General features: G+C 33.6%; 1 protein-coding gene across 1 annotated transcript in view; it reads left to right on the top strand.

Annotated features, from left to right (window-relative positions):
* The window catches only part of LRP1B (LDL receptor related protein 1B), a 1,946,873-nt gene that overhangs the window by 1,707,782 nt on the left and 215,078 nt on the right, over positions 1–24,013 (top strand). Inside the window, exons 64-68 of the mRNA XM_063790432.1 lie at positions 9,599–9,787; positions 10,646–10,794; positions 16,578–16,671; positions 22,564–22,680; positions 22,794–22,913. Coding sequence (XP_063646502.1) covers positions 9,599–9,787; positions 10,646–10,794; positions 16,578–16,671; positions 22,564–22,680; positions 22,794–22,913 — 669 coding nt within the window. The remainder of the gene's footprint in view (positions 1–9,598; positions 9,788–10,645; positions 10,795–16,577; positions 16,672–22,563; positions 22,681–22,793; positions 22,914–24,013) is intronic.

Raw genomic sequence — 24,013 nt, 5'->3', positions numbered from 1 at the left:
CCATGATTTAGTGGGATAGTTGCATATTAGAGTTTGCTATGTTAAAGTAACTACATTCCCTGCATATAAGAAAAAATTTATTATAAATTTGAGATTTTTTATTGATTTTATGCATTTCAAAAAGTATAGCCTTCTCTGAATGGATTGTCTATTAACATTAGTTAAAAATATCTCCTGAGAAAAATTTTAGAAATAACATTGCATATATACCTTAGCTTAGAGATTTCATTTTCCATTTAATGAAAAGAAAGGTAAATATTAGAAAATTCTATTTTGACTGAAATTTATTTTTGACCACTTGTATCAAAGTAAATAAATTCAGATTTAGTTCTTTTCAATTTTGGTTGCTTGTGCCATTGAACTTCAGATATTTTAGGCAGGTAGGTAGTATTTTGGAAAAGAAAAGGCTGAAAATACTATGTGAACAGTAATAACAAAAGGGCGAACTAAGAAAAAGTTACGTTTGACCTTGAGTTTTTAAGTTTATTTGTTCCAATAAATTGTTTTTTTCAGGATACTCTTCAGTGTATCAAAAAATTATTTAACCTTGTGTTAAGTCAGTGGGTTATGTACATATTTTATCCAGCATATTGGAAAAAATTATACTCTAACTGTTAATTTTCTCTGAACAGTAATAGTTGGGTATGATTCTGAACTATAGTTTACCACTGAACTCTTTTATATTTTGTGAGCAAAATTGTTTAAAATTTCTAGCAATTATATTCACTACAGCTCGTCATTTAAAGGATAACTGTTTCTATACCCCTAGACCTGATGAGCCTCGTATTAAAGTGTCAATATTGTAGTCTAACTCTATTGTTTGTTTATTGCTCTGGAATCCAGTTTGTGTTGTGAGGGGGCAGTTCTGTGTTTGGATTTAAAAATCTAAATCATAACCCATGCAGTGTTAGTCTAATTAATTTTGGAAAAAGGAATCTAGATCTCAGCATGTTACTGGTGAAATGGCATGAAATATGTCTTAAGAATTTGTTCTGAAGACAAAAATAAAAACACTGAAAGAGGCAAATAGAATATTTTGTGTTCACATATTCCGAAACCCAATAGCTCTTGCATTTGGATTTTTAGAAAATTTAGATATCCACTGTAGCCCACCAAAAAAAAAAGAAAAAAGAAAAGGGGAAATTGAAATAATACTTCCCACCCCCCGACCTGCACTATTTTATAATATTCTAGAGTGTTTCTTTCTTGGTAAGATATTGCATTTTAGTACTTTTGAAAAAAAAAATTCTATCATTCACAGTCCATTACAAACAGTAGAGTTCACAGGGTATTTTATGCCAATGGTGTTGACGTGCTGCTGTTTACAATACAATAAAAGTTAATGGAAGGGAGCAAAATACAATTCAGTTACTATAGAAATGTTTCTAAACCAGTAAAATAAATTGAAATTAACTGCCATTTCTAAAATGTCTTAGAATTTCAGTGTCAATCATGTCTTTCAGTTTTGTCCCTTGAATACATTAAATTTGCATATATGTTTAGGGAGTTTTTTCTTTTTTTTTTCTTTTTTTTCTTTTTTGCAAATGTCATGTGTGCCACATGCTTGTAAAAATAGGGACATTTTAAGTATTACCCTCATTTGAGTTTTCAGTCATTTTCAACAGCCTCATCTATTCCAAATACAAGGGGTGGAGTATGCGCAAAGAATAAGTAGATTAGGGATCAGTAGGTTTACTTCAGGTCCAGTTACTTCCTAATTTAGGCATGCTGCTTTGCCAGACTATTGTGCATTGTTCTTATTCATAGTATAGGGCTTCTATTCATTCAGTGATTCTCTAACATTTCTTAACAGGAATTTGGCTGAGGTTGAATCTAGGACAGAGGAGGACTGTCCTATCAATTCTCTCACTTACTCTTCCTTTTTGCTGGGACTACCTAGAACACTGATACAGTTTGGATATTTTTTCCTGTCCAAATCTCTTGTTGAATCATAATCCCCAGTGCTAGAGTTGGGGCCTGGTGGGAGGTGGTGGGTCATGGGGCAGATCCCTTATGGCTTGTGCTGTCTTCATGATAGTGGTCATTTAAAGGTGTGTGGCACCTCTCCACGTGCATCTTGCTCCTGTTTTGCCATGTGATGTGTCTGGTCCCCCTTCTTCCTCTGTCATGATTATAAGTTTCTTGACGCCTCCCTAGAGGCCTAACAGATGATGCCAGCACCATGCTGCTTGTAAACCTTGAAGAACCATGAGCCAATTAAGCCTCTTTTCTTTATAAATTACCCAGTCTCAGGTATTTATTTGTAGAAATGCCAGAATGGTCTAATGCCAACACATTTGAAAATGCTTGTAATATGTTGCACTCTTCTACGTTTTTATTTTAGAAATATATTTATAATTGTAGGAATATGAGAAGACCAGATACTAAACTCATGTAAATAACTATACTTGATATGTGTCCCAGAGGCAAATGCTTTTCAAAGGCTTCAGTTTTTATTAAGACTCTCTAACAAAGAAATTCCTATGTATATGTGTGTTGAATATAATAATTCTTATAGTAAGTACTTATAGTCAGGCTCAGACTATCACATTTCTGTGTACTGTGAAGGATTTATCACTAGCACAATGGCCCAGAAAGTTTCGAAGCAAAAGGAATATACTTTACCAAGTGCATGAAGCAATGTTGCTTTGTTTACTTCACAGGTTAGAGAGAATTGTCATCATCCTACTAATGTATTTTTAGTCAGTCTTGTTTTCAAAACAAGTGTACTACAGTTTAGACAGTCTGCTTTATAAAACTTCACATTCATTAACAGGAATACTCTTTGGATGGTGAATATTGAAATGGCTATATTTGACCTTCTATTATAAGCAATTTAAAAATAGGTAAGGGAAAGGAAGAGATTAAATGATGTTAAATCTAATATTCCTAATCTATATGGAGAGTACATATTATTTGAAATGAGAATGTGGAGGCAAGAAATACTAGAAAATAATGGGCCATGGATGCCTTCAGCTCTAATAATGGCTTAAATCTGAAAGAGATTTCTAAATACAGTATGAATTTCTTTTTTTATTTTATTTATTATTATTATTATTATTTTTTGAGACAAGTCTTGCTCTGTCACCCAGGCTGAAGTGCAGTGGCACAATCTTGCCTCACTGCAACCTCTGCCTCCCGGATTCAAGCGATTCTTCTGCCCCAGCCTCCCGAGTAGCTGGGACTACAGGCATGCACCACCACGCCTGGCTAATTTTTGTATTTTTAGTAGAGATGTTGGTTCACCATATTGGCCAGGCTGGTCTCGAACTCCTGACCTCAGGTGATCTGCCCACCTCAGCCTCCCAAAATGCTGGGATTACAGGCGTGAGCCACCACTCCTGGCCACAGTATTAATTTCTATGCTTCGACATTATGTATTACACTTATTTAAGTGTCCCAGTATAAACTACTATACTAAGGAGAGACACAAGTTTATTTTGGACATTTGATCAATATCACTATTCAAAAGTTAGCATATAATCTACTTTCAGGCACTGTCAGCTCTGATCTTCCTGCACTGTGACCTATACTAAAAGGAAAAGCTACTTTCCATCCCAGCAAGATCTCATTGAAGGACTATGATATTTAATATCAGAAAAATAAACTTTCAGTGTTCTATCATAACAGTTGGAAATGTTGGCCATCCTTCATGTTCCTGTCATTTCTTAATGCTTTTATTTGTTTTGAAAAATTGATTTTGGACCTTGGTGCCTAAGTTTTATTTGTGATACTGTTTGTTACTATCAAGTAGGATTGCATTAAAGGGTAAGCAGGCAAAATGTTCACAGAGGCCAAAATTGAACAAAACACTTCAGAGCTGCTCGTTGTAGGTTTCAGGAAATAATTTTTTTAAATGGTTTGCACAGTAACACCAAAGGAGACATACATAATTATTAGCAAAGAACAAATGTCCTTGGCCCTAAGGTTATATAAAGCATGATCTTTCTTTCCCAGGTGTTTTTAACTAAAGCTCTGGCTCCAGGATCCTTCTTTGGAGATTAGCCTACCCTGGCCATTTTCCCACCCACCCACTCTTTGTCACTCTTCATCAACTAGAAACCATTATCCACCCACCCTCCCACTGGCCACTGTCATGAATCTTCCACTTTCTTTGTCACGTTAAATCACTTTCTACCGCCATCTAATATTATCATGTTTACCAGACTGCAGTTTTTCATAGCCTTTGTTTAATCTCACACCATTTTTTCACTGCTAATTGTTTTTCTTTCTCATCACTTCCTTTTTGTTTTTCACACTATGCTACTTTAAGTCATGCCCTATCTTCTCTACACATCTCATTGTGCTCTTATTCTTCCAGAAAAATATCAGGGGAAATTATTAGTGTCAGGGTCTCTCAAAAGAGGGGATCAATGAGCATACTTTGTTCTCTCTTCTGAAGACAGATGGTGTTTTAGTCAAGCTAGATAGTCTGCACCATATTACTCAGAGAATGGTGTCATGGATGCTTTTTGATTTGGGAAGATATATGTTAGATGAAAAAAATATGAGAAATATTAGTTAGTGGGAGTTCTAGTTGTCCTGGCTTTGCCTCTTTGCCCTCTTCCTGTGCCAGAAAGCTGACTTATGTGGACTACCTCACCCAGGCTCTTTTACCTTCCCACATGAAGTTGGATTTCCTCCATGAATTGCATTGCAAGGACAGTAGATAGCAGACAGAAAAAGAAGTCAGAATATTTATTCATCCCCTTTCCATCTACGCTCAACTATAATGATTTAGCAGTGGCTGAGCCTGTCTATTAAAGACCACTGCTCTTGTTGGATGGCTTTATTCCCCTCAGCTGCATTTTTCACTAGCTTCTGGTCACAGACCTGGTAAAAAGCAATGCATGATTTGTACCTTTGCATGTCCATCTCTATAAATAATTCTTTATTAAACTCTCTGCAACTATCATTTAAAGATATGTTTTCTATTTTCTGCAGAAATTCTGACTAATATAAAAGAGATTGGAAGGGATTAAAAATAAGGTGACAAGTTAGAATAATTTTGCAGTATTCCTGGTGTGAGGGGATATGAGCCTTTACTTGGGATAATGGCAGCAAGAATTCTTTTAAAAAATGGGAGTGTCTTAAAATATATTAAAAAGAAAAAGATAGTAGGATTTAATGTTTGATTTGATATGTTTGTAAATTTTAAAGTTTTAGGGGATTACCTTTCCAAACATAGTCATAGGGTGAAGCATAAGTTGACCTTAATGGACCACTGATTGTTTAGATATTTCCTTCAAATCAATATATAAACTCTTTATAACTCAAGTAAGTCAATTCTAAGCTCATGTTACTCTGTAAACTTGATTCCTTCATAAAAGTAATAGCAGAATTTGGTGATTGCATTCTATATCCTATTTTTTACTTTTGAAAATATGAATAAAGACTTTATAACCTTTTATTTTTTTTTTTATTTTTTGAGATGGAGTCTTGCTCTGTCACCCAGGCTTGAGTGCAATGGCGCAATCACAGCTCACTGCAACCTCTGCCTCCCAGGTTCAAGGGATTCTCCTGCCTCAGTCTCCTGAGTAGTTGGGATTACAGGCACCCACCACCATGCCCAGCTATTTTGGTATTTTTAGTAGAGACGGGGTTTCACCATGTTGATCAGGCTGGTTTCGAACTCCTGACCTCAGGTGATCAGCTTGCCTCGGCCTCCCAAAATGCTGGGATTACAGGTGTCCGTCACCACGCCTGGCCTATAGTCATTTTTAAATAATAAATTACAGTGATTGCTGGGCATAAAGTAATATTTTAAGATAACATTTAGATTCTTAAAGTAAATCTGGGGAGATAAAGAATGGAAAATAAGATAGTATTACTAGTGAAATGTCTATTGACATACTAACTCAGTGCAGAAAGCCCTGTCAAAGCTACCAATATCCTAATGCTGTATCCTCCCATAACATTAACTATGAGACTTTAACTCAAAAAAAGCTAAGAACGGTGTAACTGGGGCATTCGTTTCTTAAGTATTTAAAGTAGATTAGTCAGAAAAACAAATTTAGAATGATATTACCCAGAAATATACTTATTTAGCATGATAAATGCTAACTAAAAAAATGAATAATCAAGAGTATTGTAATAGAGTATATTCAAGCTGTGAGGCAACAGTTAAGCCAAAACCATGTTCTGGATAGCCACCTTTTCTTTTTCTTTCTTTCTTTCTTTTTTTTTTCTTCTTTTTTGAGTCAGACTCTTGCTCTGTCACCCAGGCTGGAGTGCAGTGGTGCGATCTTGGCTCACTGCAATCTCCGCCTCCCGGGTTCAAGCGATGGCCACTTTTTCTATTTGTCATAATTACATTGAGCTTTAGCAGGATCAAACTCGACTCAAAGGGAAAAACTCCCAAAAGAAGTATTTCTTTGATTTATTTATTTGTGCCAAATATCAACCCTTTTCTTCTGAAAGATATAGTCTATGAAATAAAAATTAGGAACCTAGTGCTTGAGTGGAATTCTGGAAACAGTACAATACATAATGCTGTTACACTGAATAGAGACTTAACTATAGTAAGCAGCTTTTAAATAGGCTTTAGATATATAGTCAGTACCTGTGAAACTACAGCCCACACAGCAGCTCTGTTTATTCTTTTTTGTGTGTCTACTGAATACCTGTAAATGAAAGATTTATTAAATGTACTTTTCACATTTCTCTGTTAGTTAAGCAAATGCAGTTTTATATAGACAACTGCAGTTTTATATAGACAACTGATCATATAACTTTTCTCTTAAAAATGATAGTCATCATCATTTTTAGGCAACATTGACTACTTTTCCCCTAAATTTAACGACATCTCAGCATTAGTTAAGGGTTTGTTTGTTAAATGTTTCTTTCATACCTTCACATTTCATGGTGATTTTTTATTAGCTCCATGTACTTCCTGTCTTAGTCTGGTTTTTGTTGCTATGAAAAAATACTACAGATTTGGTAATTTACAAAGAAAATAAGTTTAGTTGGCTCATGGTTCTGGAGGCTGGAAAATTCAAGAACATGGCCCTGGCATCCGGTGTCATCCCATGGTGGAAGAGTATCACATGGCCAGAGAGCACACTCCAGAGAGAGCTAAGATTCAAATACCAGTACTTTTATTTACTAGTTTTTTTCTACCCCTCTTTTGCCAAGTTACTTAAATTTTCCACATCTAAGTTTCCTCATCTGCAAAATGAACTTTACTTGTATTAGTCCATTCTTACACTGCCCTAAAGAACTATCTGAGACTAGGTAATTTATAAAGAAAAAAATGTTTAATTGACCCACAGTTCCATAGGCTGTACAGGAGACATGGCTGGGGAAGCCTGAGAAAACTTACAATCATGGCAGAAGGGCAAAGAGGAAGCAAACATGTCTTCACATGGCAGCAGGAGAGAGGGAGTGTAGGGGGGAAGTGCTACACACTTATCTCGTGAGAACTCACTCACTAGCTGGAGAATAGCAAGGGAGAAATCCGCCCCCATGATCCAATCACCTCCCACCAGATCCCTCCCTCAACACTGGAGATTACAATTCAACATGAGATTTGGGTGGAGACACGGAGCCAAACCATATCATTACTACTGCACAATAGAGTTTTTGAGAGTATTAAATAAAATAAAATATATAAATTGCCTCTCCCGCTGGCCTAGTTCTCGTGCACCCAAGTGCTTAATAAATATCACCTGTAGTTACTGCTGAATAATTAAAAAGACTTCCTTTGAAATGCTAATTGGCAGATTCTTACAATAACTTTATTTTTCTTACAAAAGTAAACTGAATCTCTTATGGATTGAGATTGTTAAAAATGATGATTAACTTTTTGAGCCCATATTTAATGATTTAACTATCACCTTTGCATCTAACGAGATTCACATTAAATATTTTGAGGCTTTCAACATTTCCTGTAAATTTTTATTTTATTCTAAAAATCTTGAAATCTACATATAAGGTGAAAGGCTCTTATAATAATCACCCATCACCAAGATTCAATTAATTATTAACATTTTGCCACATTTATCTTTCTTGTATGAATTTATACAGTCAAAGAAAAATGGTGGGAATAGTTTATATAAATAGCTCACACATAATTAATTATAGTAAAGTGTCCTTTTCATTCTAATTTCACTTATTATTTTAGTAATGGTATCTATGTCTGCAAGAGTACATCGATAATTAAGTTGTGTGCACATCTAGATTTTTACATCAAAATTCAAAACATCTAAAGTGTACAAATCTGGATTTTTGAAATGTTTACATCCTTCATATGATTAGTATCTGTTCTGAGATGAATTTCTAGCTAGATTTTATATTATGAAAGTATTCAGTGACTTAATATATGACTTATGTTGAGGTTTCTAATTTTATTTCTTTTATTTCTATTGTCTTTTAGTTGTAGTGAATTATCTGATAACATTTGGCCTATCAGAATACAAATAAAAAATCAAAAAATTTAAAATATTTACTTTAGTTGATAATATAAATTTACCCAGCATTTAAAAAATAAGGCTGTAAAGCTTCCTATAAATAGTAAATTGTATTTGAAATTTTGATAGTTTTTCAGTTACTGCTGAATGAGGAATATGCCAAACATTAATTTTCAGTCATTAAAATCTAATTAAGAAAAAAGTACATATTACTAGAAATATAGTACCTTTTCTCATTAATGAACATGTCAGAATTTCTAAAAGTACATCTCAAAATTAATACAGAGAAATAGTATGTTTTTATAAGTTAGGGAATTTTCATCTTCTCCATTTATTATTTGTCAGTCTTGAGAAAATAGAAGCACAAAGAAAACTCTATCACAGTTTAAAATTATTTAAACCCAAACCACTGAACAGATTTACCATATCTTATTTACTGGATAGGACCCTGGATTCCCTCAAATGAATAATTCACATTTGTGATGCTCACTCTACTGTTTACATTTAAACATCAGAAAGAATAATTATAAAACATTTTTAATCTGCAACTAAACTGTTTTATGACTATTAAATTTGCATAATACATTATTATCTGCCACACTTATTTCCTTCTACCCCATCCCATCTCACCTTGCAAGTAAAAGTGCTCACAAAATCTCAGTGGCTGAAAAGGTTTATAGTAGTTTCATAACCACTTTATTTCCAGGTAGTAGACACATTTCTTCCAGGATCTATAATTTAATCATCTTACATGTGAAAAAAGTAGGGTAATGACCTTTAGATTCAGGTATTTAAGAACAACCAGAAGGAGATATATATGTATATATGTAAATATGTATATGTATATGTATATACACACATACACACACACACATAAATATATCAATTATGAATTTTAAAATGGTGGATGGTATTTGTTTCTGGTGAAGCAGGCTTTAATGGTGAAAGAATCACATTCATTTTTTTTTTCCAGTGGTTGAACCAAGCTAAATCTGAGCAAAGCTAGCTCCTGTGCCCAATCCTGCATTCTCTTAACTGGTAATAAAGAACTTTGCTGGCCTGACAGGTTGTCACAGCAATTATTCACACGAAGTTATGTAGCAGTTGTATCTGTCAGCCCATGTAGTATTGAATATTTTAACTGGCAGTCTTCCAAGACTGAACATTAATCTTACCATCTCCTATTACAGTCCCTAATCAAGATATTCCAGGGGTGATTGCACTAACATTGTTTGAAGACTACATCTACTGGACTGATGGGAAAACCAAGTCACTCAGCCGTGCTCATAAAACATCGGGAGCAGACAGAATCTCACTGATTTACTCATGGCATGCCATCACAGATATCCAGGTGTATCATTCTTATAGACAACCTGATGGTAATTATTCTTTCCATGATTTCCATAAATGCATTAACATCTTTCAGTAACATTCCATTTTTTATTATTTCAAGGTTAGATGTAATTTTATTTTTGATGAAGATTAGTAGATTTAATTATTTAGCATCACTTTATGGAAGAATTCAGTCAATATGAAGTACTGCTCTTAAGGCATATGATTAGAAGCTCAATAGTAGGACAAAGAATTATGGATTTGTTCAACTCATATTAAGCTAAAATGATAATAATGCATTTAGTCAGATAAGTGAAGACTGTATTCTTGAAATAATTTGTTTACAAAATAGAGGATCCTTAGTTTCCGGAATGCTGAGTAGGAGGAATTATGCTTAAGTAGCTCTAGGGTTTTAAAACTGACAACTCTATCAAGTTTTCTTCAGCATATGTTTAATAGGAGTTTCATCTGGACTTGTGAAATAAAGGTTTGATTATTTTCCTTAAAAGTCCTATCCGGCCTATAAAGCAAAGTCATTACACTAGTAGTCGTAGATCATTGTTTCATTGTTTTATTTTACGTTTGTATTTCTGAACATATGTTTGTCTTCATCCAAAATGCTTCTAGTCTTTGTTTATTTTTCTCATGGACAGTTTTTTCCTACTAAAATTTTTGTTTTGTAGAAATGCACCTTTAAAATTATTGAATGGTAGAATTAATGTCAACGGACAATGAGTAGCATTTGTGACAAAGTAAAATTATATTTATAGTCTTGATGAGTTCTTGATTACAAAGATTTATTCCAATTCAAGTTATGCAGCTTAAAAGTCCTATCTCTAATCCCATGTTATATTATTAGTTTTGATTATCCTGTTTTGTTGTTGTTGTTTCTCTCTTATCTGTAGTCTCCAAACATCTCTGCATGATAAATAATGGTGGTTGCAGTCATTTGTGCCTTTTAGCCCCTGGAAAAACCCACACTTGTGCATGTCCCACTAACTTCTATCTGGCAGCTGATAATAGGACTTGCTTATCCAACTGCACAGCCAGCCAGGTGAGTGGAGGTCTGGGAATCTTATTATAGAGTGTATGGTGAAACATCAGTTCTTTTGTTTAGCATAACATTGAATGATCATTCCATACATTGTAGAGATGGTCACAGAATAAAGGAAAACACTATAACATCTCATTAAAATGGGACCTTAGCTATTAGGAAGAATAAATAAAGGCCAAAAAGGAAACAAACAAACAAAAAGAGAGAGAGAAAGAAAAGAAAAAATTATTTCACAGATCCACATAAATAATGACTCAAATCCTAAGTGGGTAAAGGGAGGTGGAGTTTAAACAGAGCAGGAAATCTCTCAAGATAATCTGCTCCATGTCACTGTCCCCACTCTCCATTTCTTAGAGTTGGTGATCTGGGAAAGATAAATTTAATAGAGAGTAAGTCTCTAGATTTTGTTTTTATTAAAATAAATTATGTGATCAAAATAACTTTCTTCTGAAACCTCTTTTTCTTTAAAACTTAATTATTCTCAGTTGAAGATATCCCAGGAGTTAACTTGTCTACTGTATGGTAGTTGCATGGACTTGATTTTATTACTTTCAAATTTTGGACAATAATCATATGACATTGTAAAACTGTACTTTGTAACACGTGAGCCACTATCTTGTTGGATTTAAGATAAAACTGTCAAACTATATTTTGTCTTTAAAATGACTGAATGTATTTTTAGAATTCTGTGTTTGAGTTTGCTGATTTTCTAGTTACTAGCAATGATTTCATTGCAAGAGACTGAATTTCTCTTGGATTGTTTTTATCTTCAAAATGCAGAAGCTAAATTTAGCTCAGCTTGCCTTTCAGATTAGATTTAGGAGTATCATACATGAAAGAACTGCATAAATAACAACAATTAGAACTTTTTCAGGGAGCCAGAATGTATAGAGGTTAAGGGCATAGACTCTGAAGCCAGAGCCTTTGTGATTATAATGCAGACTCAGCTTTAAATTGAGTTTGTTACTTCTTGGTACCTTGGTTTTCTCATCTTTTAAATGGGATTATAATATTTCTATGCCATATACAGATTAAATGGGAAACGTTCCTGGTACATAGTAGGTGTTGTTATTATTACTCTTGCCCTATACTGCAGCCGAAATTTACATTAAAAAGTTATGTATATAATTAGTGTGAGCTGCCCTCAAGAGGTTCTGACGGCTCTTTGAAAGCACAAGCCATAGACTCTGCTTTTATTACAAAATGTGTTATTCTAATTATAAGTCCCTGAGTATTTGTGTAATAAAAATATTATTTTTAAAGAGCTGGAAATGTAAGTCACTATGAGAGATAAAATTAGCAATTGAATTATTCCTAGTGGTAAAATTAAAGAGAGAAATCACGTTTTTTAATATTTTAAAATAGAATTATTAACACGATTGGTGCTATTTAGTCAAATTTTCAGGTAACCTCCATCCAGGTTATTCTAAAATAATCTTTGGTCCCTTGCTTTGGAATGATCATACATATATCAGTCTGCTGAGGCCCAAAAGTAAGGCTGTCACTGGCTTAGTAGAGATGATGCCTGCCTGAGTCACTACAGTGGCGATGACTTAATAGCCAACTAAAAATAGAACAAAATCACAGTATTCTTTGAAGCACAGATGAATATCTCAAATAGCAAGGCACAGAGAATAAAACATCAGCCTCACTACAGACATCAAAGGGATAACACTTTTCAAATATTATATATGAAAACCTGTAACTGTTTATCCAATGCCAACAAATTAGATTAGTCAAATAAATGAAAACCTAACTCACCCTGAAAGAATTATTTATCTAATAAAATTATTTCCCAATTTGGTTTCCATGATGACAACACTAAAATATTTATAATTTTTAAATACCCCCAATAGTCTATCACGAATTTTTAAAAACTTAACAATAGCAAGACAGAGCAAACAAATCCAAATGTGTACAATACTTTTCAACTATACTTCTGAAAACAACAAAAAAGGAGGAGGTATCACTTCATTAGTTTCATCTTCAAGGAAAAAGTTAATTGCCCAGGCCCGGTAGCTCACGCCTGTAATCCCAGCACTTTGGGAGAACGAGGCAGGTGGATCACTTGAGGTCAGGAGTTGGAGAGCCGCCTGGCCAACGTAGTGAAACCTCGTCTGTACTAAAAAATATTAAAAATTAGCTGGGCATGGTGGCAAGGACCTGTAATCCCAGCTACTCGGCAGGGTGAGGCATGAGAATTGCTTGAACCCAGAAGGTGGAGGCTGAAGTGAGCCAAGATCATGACACTCACTCCAGCCTAGGCAACAGAGTGAAACTCTTGTCTCAAAAAATAAAAACAAGTAAAAAAAGAAAGAAAAAAAGTTCATGAAGAACAGGTAATGCAAACTGTTAGTGGTTATCCCTGTAACTCATCTCGTTTATGAGGCCATTTTACCTCTGATTCTTTTCTGATCTAATGAGAGGAAAATCTATCTCTTGTATACTTCTTGGAGAAAAATCAGTTTGTAGAAACATGATTTTCAGTGAGGTAGACCTTTAAAGGAAGCAAATAATCTAGGCAGTTAAGAATCATGCTAGTAAGCATCCTGATGAAAATTTTGCATTCTTAATTTATTCTTACTTAGGGATTTTGATTTATCATCTAATGATTGTCAACAAATGACATGTTCCCCAAATAGTATTATTTTAGAAACAAACAGGCAAATCACATCAATAAGAATTCTATTAGGATTGAAAACATTATCTGAGAATCTAGTAAAAATTAAGATTAAGTTCAATTCATATAACACTAGTCATTTCAAATATTTAATGAAAATCATTTTAATTAGGAAAAAAGTCAACTTAATAATGGCTTCACTTAAGCTTTAAAATGGAGACTTTTCTTGTTTCAACTAAACTTTACCATATTGAGATTGCATTTTACCCCTGTATTCATATTAGTAGACACATATTTAGTAGGTTCTTTATAGCTTTTACTTGTGGGTGATAATTACAGTCTACAGTTTATTTTATGATGATATTAGTCTTAGAGAACATTTATGATGAAGACTATTTTATATTTATATTTAGCATTATTTAAGTTACTGAATTTAAGTGGGTAAAAATGAAGCTAAGACATGAAATAGAAGAGATCTTCCTGTGAGAATAAAATATTGATTAACATGAGAAATAAGATAAGTATATTTTACCCTGGCCTCCCTTAACTCGAAACCCTTTAATGTTATTTTCAAAGTCAAAAGAAGAGCAAAATCATTATATCATATATAATTCCAACAGTTCATGTTTATTTAAATTGGGTTCATTTAGTGAATTTAAAAATACATACAATTTAGATATTTTTCCAGTCATAATTGGACTTTGAGGATACTCAGGAGACCTGATGTTCTCATACTAATGTGTTTTAATATATTGTAATGACTAGAAATTTTAATGTTAAGGGTAACTGCTTTCCCTCATATCCCCAGACAGTCACTATCTATAAAGATAAGTTTTCTCCACTCCTATTTTGTGAAAAAAAAAAAACAAAAAAACACACAACAGACATGTACAAGCTAAGCAAATATGGAAAAATCAGTTGAATGGTTAGATCTCCCATTGGATTCATAGAGCTCTATTCCTTCTTGTATTGCCACTGGGAGAAAAAATTCACACTCATATTTTTTAAATGATGTAAATCTATCATGAATTCACCCCATCATATCCAGACAAATTTAGCAAAAGCCAACATCAAATAATCTCTTATTTGAAGAAAGTAACAGCATTCTAAATGAACAAGGCTTTGGATTGCTAATCTATTTTCATTAGCAATAATTAAACTTAGGCTATAGTTTTCTGTTACAAATCCTTCTTGTATGTAACATGCTAAGAAAAATGCCAGCTGGCTGTTAGTCACTTATATGGGAATAACAACATAAACACTTCTAAAAGAAGTTAATAACTTTTAGAAAATCATCTCAACATTTAGAAATGTTTTCAATTCTAGATGAATATTGTGATATATGCTTTTCATTGAACTTCTACTAAATTGAAGAGGAAAATAATTTGATATACCAGGAGAAATTGACTAAACGTTATATACTGCTTGGTTTAACTAATTTCAAGTGAATTTTTTTAGTGGCAGCTGCTCCAGATGAATGTGCTCTGTATGGAAAGTGAGATTTTTGTCTTTAGTTTCTTCTATCTGAATGGTACTGAGAAAATAATTAGTTTACGGTAATAGATTACTAAAACATAAACTAACTGAGCTTTTTGGTCACTGTTTATATTTGGGCAATAATGAAGTTAGTAGGAACAATAATTACTCTGTCTCAGCAGCTACATTTGGGTTCAAATCACCTTCCTCATAAAAGTGATATGCAATAATAACTTCCTGTAGTTTGTCTCCAGTATCAAGTCACTTGTGTGCTAAATAGCCTGTAAGTAAATAAATATTGCCATATAACAACTCACTTACTTTCTCTAATGTTAATCTGCCACTTGATAGTTAATTTTTAAAGGGAGGAGTTAAAATTTCCATTTCTGAAAATAATAGAATTATTACCTTTCTCATGACTTTTTGTTTAGCTGTTTCAAGTGGAAAGGATAATACAACAAATAAAACATATTAATAAATATTTTAGTGAAAAGTTTTTTTTTAGGTAATCTGGAGAACAAGTTTTATTACATGTTTTTTTCTGTGCCTTCATTTTTTATAAGTCAGCCAAAAAAAAATGTTGAGCCTTATTTTTACCTCTTTTTAAAAAATGATCAGAATTTTTCTTTGTCCTAAAAGATCATGTGCATTTACTAGGAATTCTAATGAAAAGAACTGTGTTGGCCTCAACTGCTTTAAAGAGATATTCTTAAAATTTATGTGGGGCCCATACTCATCATGGCTAAAGGCAGTATTTTCAGTGTTCAGGAATCTTTATGGAATCACAGCATGACAGAGCTGGAAAAGATACTGCAGATTATCTTCAGATCCTCATTTGGTGGCTAAAGAACACAGACTAAGAGATGTTAATTGAATTGCCCAAGAGTCTGAATAAAATGCAATTAAATTAAATTAATTCAAATTACCTAAATTAGTTCAACTGGATATCTCTTCCTGATATTCCTGATAGCTTTTAGCCCTATTTAGTGTTTGCCAAATTTTTCCTGTAAAGGGCCAGATAGTAAATACTGTAGGCTTTTCAGGCCACAGGGTCTCTGTAGCAACTACTCATCTCTGCTGCTGTAGTGTACAAGTAGCCCTTTAGGGCTGGGGCCGTGATTTATTTACACCTGTAATCCAGCACTTTGGGTGGCCTAGGTGGGAGGATCACTTGAGCCCAGGAGTTTGAGATCAGCCTTGGCAACATGGTGAAACCTCATCTTTACAAAAAATATAAAAATTTTCTGGGCAAGGTGGCATGTACCTATAGTCCCAGCTACTCTGGAGGCTGAGGTGGGAGAATCTCTTGAGCCCAAGAAGTTGAGGTTCCAGATAGCTGAGATCACATCACTGCCTTCCAGCCTGGGCGACAGAGCGAGACCCTATCTCAACCAACAAGCCAACCAACCAACCACAAAAACCAAGTAGCTCTGCAGACAACACGTAAATGTGAGAGCTTGTCTGTGTTTGCAGGTCATCTCAAGAGGTTTTCCTGAGCAGTATCCTCTCCTGGAAGATCACGTTATGACTTTTTGTGTATTTAGTTCCTATTGTGGAATTTTCCAAAATCACCATTGTTCACATCTGCAGCAAAAAAGTAGACTAGGCTGTGTTGCCAAATTTTAAATTATCCATTATATATGCACTGGGTTCTTCAACATTTTTTTTTCTTTTTTTCTTTTTTAAGTTTCGTTGCAAAACTGACAAATGTATTCCATTCTGGTGGAAATGTGACACCGTGGATGACTGTGGTGATGGATCTGATGAACCTGATGACTGTCGTGAGTATACTGGCAAATATTGAAATTTAGAATTTAGAATTCCTTATATCCCAGACCTGGAAAATTGAATCTACACCTAAAGTATTGCCTTCTGACACTTTTCCAAAATTGAAATAGAAAAATTTTAAATGCCATTCTTTAAAAGTAAGATAAAAATTGTTGCAATACCTTGGTTATCTCCCTGATAACTGTTACACTTAGAATGGTGCCATCAGCCATTCGTGTTAGATTTTGTTTCTCAAATTTGATTACTTGTGGAATAATGACATTATTTCATGTAGTAATCAGTAGGGTAATAAGCATCATTAATTTGACTTAATATGTCACCAACTTAGAAGTAAAAATGGGCAAGTTTCCAGAATGTCACTCAATTACTGAAATCTTATCTTTAAGTAATATAATTTCTTAAATTTACTGTCAGCATTGAAATCCTGAAAATTCTTAAAAAGTCTGATTTTTCCAATATAAATCATTAGATTGCCATTAGGTAATTTAATATGTTCTTAGCAATTGCTCTAAAGATATTACCAAGTATGTCTTGACATTTGACTGTAATTGGCATGGTTAGCTGCTGCTTTTTCAGCAATCGTTGGTAACTTTGGTTGTAATGGGACATCAGCAGACTTTTCCTTGATAGCCTTTTGTACTTCACTCCATAGGTCACTCCAATACTTCACTGTCAGATTGAAGATGCTCGTAGTCAATCACGATCATTCCCTCAACATCCCAGTACATGGTTGCCATGATTTGGCCTTGACAATTGAGTTCAAAATCCTTAGGCTTGTACTGCACAAAGACAGAAGAAACTGGCTATCTTCTTCTACTGGAGAGCTTGCTACCACCTTATTATAAAGCTTTTTTGAAATTTAGGTTATCTAGATATTTACTTAGATAGGCTGTATTCCATCTCTCTGGTCATGCCCAAGTCTCTCACATACTGAAGTTGTTTCACATAGTGCATATGTTTGAAAGCAGTAAGTAATCAAATCAATGAAAAGGAAAAATGTTATAAAAGTCATTGTATTTCTAATATAATCTTGTTTCTGAAAGATCCACTGCTCTTTGATTTTTTAAATACAGTTTTTGTTTTTTACTATGATAGACAACATATAAAGGGTAGTATCTCTGTGGGATCAGTACACTATTATTCCTGAATTATTCTTTTCAAAAAACCTATTAAGTTAAAAGGAATATCAAAGGAAGAATAAATTATTTTGGTGACCTTACTGAGATTCTTATTAAGAGAAAGTTATTACTTTCCCCACAATAAAGTAAATTTTCTATGATAACAGTAAATACTCTAAATGCAACTTACATTTGTAATTTTTAGAAATAAACAAGAATGAATATGTTAATTTAGTCCTTTAATTAAGAAGATGATCTTTCTTGTCTAGATTGACTGTTCTCTGAGAAAATTTCACTATAATGACCTGCAGCTCCTGACCTCTATTTGTAATTTTGACTGAAATTTCATCCTGGAACCATATTGATGTGAAAAATTAACTACAGACTTAGTATTAGGAATTTTTCCATTTAACTCCTTTCAGAATATATGGTCATCAAATATTACTTTAGTGTCTTTTTGAGGCACTGATGTCTAAAAGACATCTGTTATCTGAGAGCTTCTCTATGATCCTTGTTTTGATTAAATACTAATATCTAAATTTTTTTAATTGACAAGTAAATTTCTACATATTTAAGGTATGCAACATGATGTTATCATATATGTATACATTGTGGAATGGCAAAATTAAGGTATTTAACATATGCATTACATCACATACTTAGCTTTTTTGTGATGAGAATACTTAAAATCTATTCTCTTAGCAATTTTCAAGTGTGCAATGTGCTGCTTTTAACCATAGTCAACAAGATGTACAATAGATCTCTTGAAGTAATTTTTTCCATCCCTAACTGAAATTTTATGTCTTTTGAACAATGTCTTCCTAATCTCCCCAATCTCCAGCCTCTGGTAACCATCATTTTATTCTCTGTCTCTATGAGTTTGACTTTCTTAGAGTCTACATATAAGTGAGATCACGTGGTATTTGTCTTTCTTTGCCTGGCTGGTATGACATAAAATAATGTCCTCCAGGTTCATCCATGCTGTCACAAATAACAGGATTTCCTATTGTAAAATATTGAATATTATTCCCTCATGTATATATACCACACTTTATTTATTCATTCATCCATTGATGGACACTGTGGTTGATTTCATATATTGGTTACTGTGAATAAACCTGCAGCAAACAAGTGAATGCAAATAGTGTTACAACATAATGATTTTATTTCCTTTGGATATACAGGCATAACTTATTTTATTGTGCTGTACTTTACTGCGCTTTGCAGATATTGTATTTTTCACAAATGGAAGGTTTATGACAAGGCTGCATCAATCTTGTCTATTGGTGACATTTTTCAACAGCATGTGGTCACTTTGTCTCTCTTTCACAATGTGGTAATTCTCACACTAGTTCAATTTTTTTTCATTACTATTATTATATTTGTTTTGGTGATACGATCAGTATTCTTTGACATTATTAATACTATTGTAATTGTTTTGGAACACCACAGAGCATACCCATAAAAGACAACAAACTTAACTGATAAATATTGTGTATGTTCTGGCTGCCTACCAACCCACTGTTCCCTCTCTCTCTCCCTGTCCTTGGGCCTCCTTTTTCCCTAAGCACAACAATACTAAAATTAGGTCAACTAATAGCCCACAATGGTCTCTAAGTGTTCCAGCGAAAGGAAGAATTTCATGTCTCTCACTTTCAATCAAAAGCTAGAAATTATTAAGCTTAGTGAAAAAGGCATCTCAAAACACAAGATATACCAAAAGCTACGCTTCTTGTACCAGTCGGCAAAATTATGAATGCAAAGGAAAAGTTATTATAAGAAAATAAAAATGCTACTCCAGCGAACACATGATCAGACAGTACAGATGCCTTCTTGCTAATGTGAAGAAACTTTCAGTGGTCAGGATAGAAGATGAAGCCATCCACAACAGTTCCTTAAGCCAAAGCCTAATCCAGAGCAAGGCCCTACCTAACTCTTATTTAATTTTGTACAGTTTTTTTAAACATAATGCCATTGCACACTTAATAGACTACAGTATAGTGTAAACATAACTTTTATATGTACTAGGAAACCAAAAAAAAAAGTATGACATGCTTTATTGTGATATTTGCTTTATTGTGGTGATCTGGAACTGAACCTCCAATATCTTCTAGGTATGCCTGTGTATATCTAGTAGTGGGATTGCTGGACCGTATGGTCACTACATTTTTAGTCTTTTGAGAAACCTGCATACTGTTACCCAAAATAGCTGTACTAATTTACATTTCTACCAATGAAATACAAGAGTTTTCTTTTCTTCACATCATTGCTAACACTTATATTTCTCCTTTTTTTACAATGCCTAACTTAACAGGTATAAGGTGATATCTGATTGTGGTTTTATTTGCATTTTCCTGATAATTAGTGATGTTGAGTATTTTTTAATATACCAGTTGGCCATTTGTATAATGTTTTAAAGAAATGCCTATTCAAGTCCTCAGCTCATTTTTCAGTGAGTTTTTTTTCTTACTATTGAATATTCTTTATATATTTTGGATATTAACCCATTAGCAGATGTACTGTTTGCAAATATTTTCTTCCATTTCATAGATTGTCTCTTTACTCTGTTGTTTCTTTTTTTGTACATAAGTTTTTTAATTTGGTGTAATTCCATTTGTCTGTGTTTGCTTTTGTTGCCTGTGTTTTTGGAGTCATATCCAAACAGTTTTTACCCACACTAATATCATGGAACTTTCCCTCTATATTTTATTCTAGTAGTCTTAAATGTTTTTGTTGGTTACATTATCTCTGTGAGCTTTCTTTTAGTAGAGCAAATAGGCTTTTACTTGTAGTTGATGGGTTAACAGCTTTGAATATCTGTAGGAATGACACTTTGCTTGAGAGTCATGGTGAGGTAGAAAATTATATGCAAGAGTCTATGGAACATTTAGATTTCACTTTCGGGTAGATGCATCATCAATACCTGCAGACAATAAGAGATGCTGACAATACTTATAACATCACCTAAGAAGACAGGAAAGCCTCATCCCACGGTCCCATACTTGCAAGCTTACATAATGTTATTTATATAAATGTAGTTAAGAGCAATGCATCAAAATTCTCTGGCATCACAAATTTGTAATAATGTTTCTTATAATACTCTAGTACACTTAAGATTATTCTAGAGACAGAGTTGAAGGTCAGATGGGCTTCCAAGTTATTTCAAAGCATTCCTTTAATAGTTGCAACCTTTTTCTGGTGGAGGGTTGTTTCGAAAGCAAAGGAGTATTAGAGAAAATTGTATACAAAGCAAAATGAAATAGAGGAAAGGCACATGCTTAAAGTATGAGATAATTGTGTCATTCAGTTTAAACATTTAGTATTATTAATTAACAAAATGTTATAGATTGGAAGCAAATAACTTTCAACATTTTAGAACTCTCTTATTTCTATGGAAGCAGACCATATATAGAGTTATTTTTTAAAGAATGTTTAAATTTTTATTTAATATTGTAATTATAAAAGCATAATTTATTTCTCAAAAAAGTTTAAAATGCTATTTATTAGTGTTTGATTCACTGATTTGAGCTAATAAAGATAATATTAACCTCAAAATCAGTAATATGCATTAAAATCATTAGTCAAAAGATAAGTGTTTTATTGCAAACAACATAGTAGATTTGAATTCAGAGTCTGACACTTAAAAGTTGTGCATCCTTAGGTGAATTATTCATATTCAGTAAATTTAGTTTACTCATTGCTAAAATAGTAATGCCAAAATGAGAATGTTATGGCGAGATTAAATTAGTAACTGTATGTGAAGGGGTCTAGCCCAGTGCCTGATACATAGTAGATCCTCAGATCCTGCCTTATTATTATTATTCCCAGATAATATGATAAGATAAAATGCATTATCACTCAGGAGTCATTTGTTATAATATACGTATAGTATATAAAATATTTACTATTTATAAGATATTGTTCTCTTGTATAATAATCGGATTATAGGGATGAATATTGATAAATCTGATTTAAAATGTGATAGATATAGAAAACATTTGCTTTACGTTGTGCTGGAGAATATGTATCCTGGGCCAGGTGCAGTGACTCACGCCTGTAATCCCAAAACTTGGTGCCCGAGGGGGGCAGATCAGCTGAGGTCTGGAGTTCGAGACCAGCCTGGCCAACATGGTGAAACCCTATCTCTACTAAAAATACAAAAAATTAGCCAGGTGTGATGGTGGGTGCCTGTAATCCCAGCTACTTGGGTGGCTGAGGCAGTAGAATTGCTTGGACATGGGAGACAGAGGTTGCAGTGAGCCAAGATTGCACCACTGCACTCCAGACTGGGCAACAGAGCAAGACTCTGTCTCAGAAGAAAAAAAAAAGAGAGAGAGAATATGTATTGTGGACAAATCATACACACCATAGGCCACCAAATGATCAAGGAGAAATGATTTCTTAAAAGATGATATTGGAATAACAGTTTTTGTTACAATAAATTTCATTCTGCAACTTAACCTCTCAATATCATTTCATTAAAATGAGAAGACTTTTATATGTTTTTTAAATTTTTTAGAAAATATATTTATATGTTATTAATTCCTATCTTCTAAAGTATGGCTTATTAAATGTTATCTGGAGGTCATCTGAGTTGCTCAAAGTATAGCTAAACATTTGAATCTAATAGCTATCGAGATGAGAGACATTCGCATTGTATTCCAGGATATATTTATTATAGTAAATATCTTGAATGTCAGAAACTCTATGTTTAAGAAGTTGTGAGGTAAGATTACCATTCCACAATATCTATGCTTTCTCCCCTAGCTGAATTTAAATGTCAGCCAGGCCGATTTCAGTGTGGGACTGGACTCTGTGCTCTACCAGCTTTCATCTGTGATGGAGAGAATGATTGTGGAGACAATTCTGATGAACTCAACTGTGGTAGGTGATTAAATTCCTAACTAATGAACATAAGTCTAATTTTCAACTGATTATGTCTGTGTGATTTTAATTCAGACACAAATTTTCTCTCTCTCTCTCCTTCTATGTTCTAGACACACATGTCTGCCTGTCAGGTCAATTCAAATGTACCAAGAACCAGAAATGTATCCCAGTAAACTTAAGATGTAATGGGCAAGATGACTGTGGTGATGAGGAAGATGAAAGAGACTGTCGTAAGTCACCTCAAAATACTCTGTCTTGTCTTAACTTTGACTCCTAAAATAAGTCTAAAAATTAGTACTATACTTCATAAATTCATATGATGTAGATAAACTGAAAAGAAATTATGGTCAAATAATTAGAAATAGGTGCCAACTGGGATAGAAGCTCTAAATAAAAATATAGAGAAAATGAAAATATGGGCAAGTTTACTTTAAAATCTACCTGTAAATTATGACAAACATGAACAACATTCATTCATCCACATCATCCTTAAGAGAAGCATCAAATAAAACATGGCAGTTGATTATGTTTTTTAAATTTATTTTTGCCCATATTAAGTAGATACAAGTAATTTACTTCTGTGATTAATCAGTTTCTTGAAATTAAGTTATTTTTAATTAGAGAGTGTTTTCTCCATGAAATACATGTTGCACTCATGAAGAGACATATAAAATCTGGGCAAAATAGTCTAACAAAAATTTAACTTCTACAAAATTCTAAATATTGCTCCATTTAACATATCTTAACAAACTATTTGAAAGAATAATAGTAAAATATTTTGTTTCTTTTCATCTCATATTTCCATCTTCCATCAAAATTCAAATTACGTTAAATGGAAGGCAAAACTGTTTATACCATATACATATATATATATGCATATAGGCTGGCATGCACATGCTTGCACGCACACTCACACATGCAGATTATGTGACTAATGGAGCACCTGTCAAGTTTCAGGGTTTCAACAGAACTGCTGTCAACATTTCTGTTTTGCTGAGTTTTATTGTATTCCTCAAAAACTTTTATCACTAAATAATGTGCACTCATCCAGCAATTTGATTAAGATGGTGCATTCAGAATAAAGTCAGTACCAGTTCTTTATGGTTAGCCATTCTAGAAGCTCATCCATTAAACTGTCTAGGATTTGTGATGCAGTTTACAGTCTAAGTTGGATGTTCACTTCCCTCAAAAACTCAACACAGGCCGGGTGCAGTGGCTTATGCCTGTAATCCCAGCACTTTAGGAGGCCGAGGTGGGTGGATCACCTGAGGTCAGGAGTTCGAGATGAGCCTGGCCAACATGGTGAAACCCTGTCTCTAATAAAAATACA

The sequence above is a fragment of the Pan troglodytes genome, chromosome 13 (assembly GCF_028858775.2).
Source record: "Pan troglodytes isolate AG18354 chromosome 13, NHGRI_mPanTro3-v2.0_pri, whole genome shotgun sequence".
NCBI lineage: Eukaryota > Metazoa > Chordata > Mammalia > Primates > Hominidae > Pan > Pan troglodytes.
The sequence above is the reverse complement of the archived record's forward strand: the minus strand, read 5'-3'. Positions and strand labels throughout refer to the sequence as shown.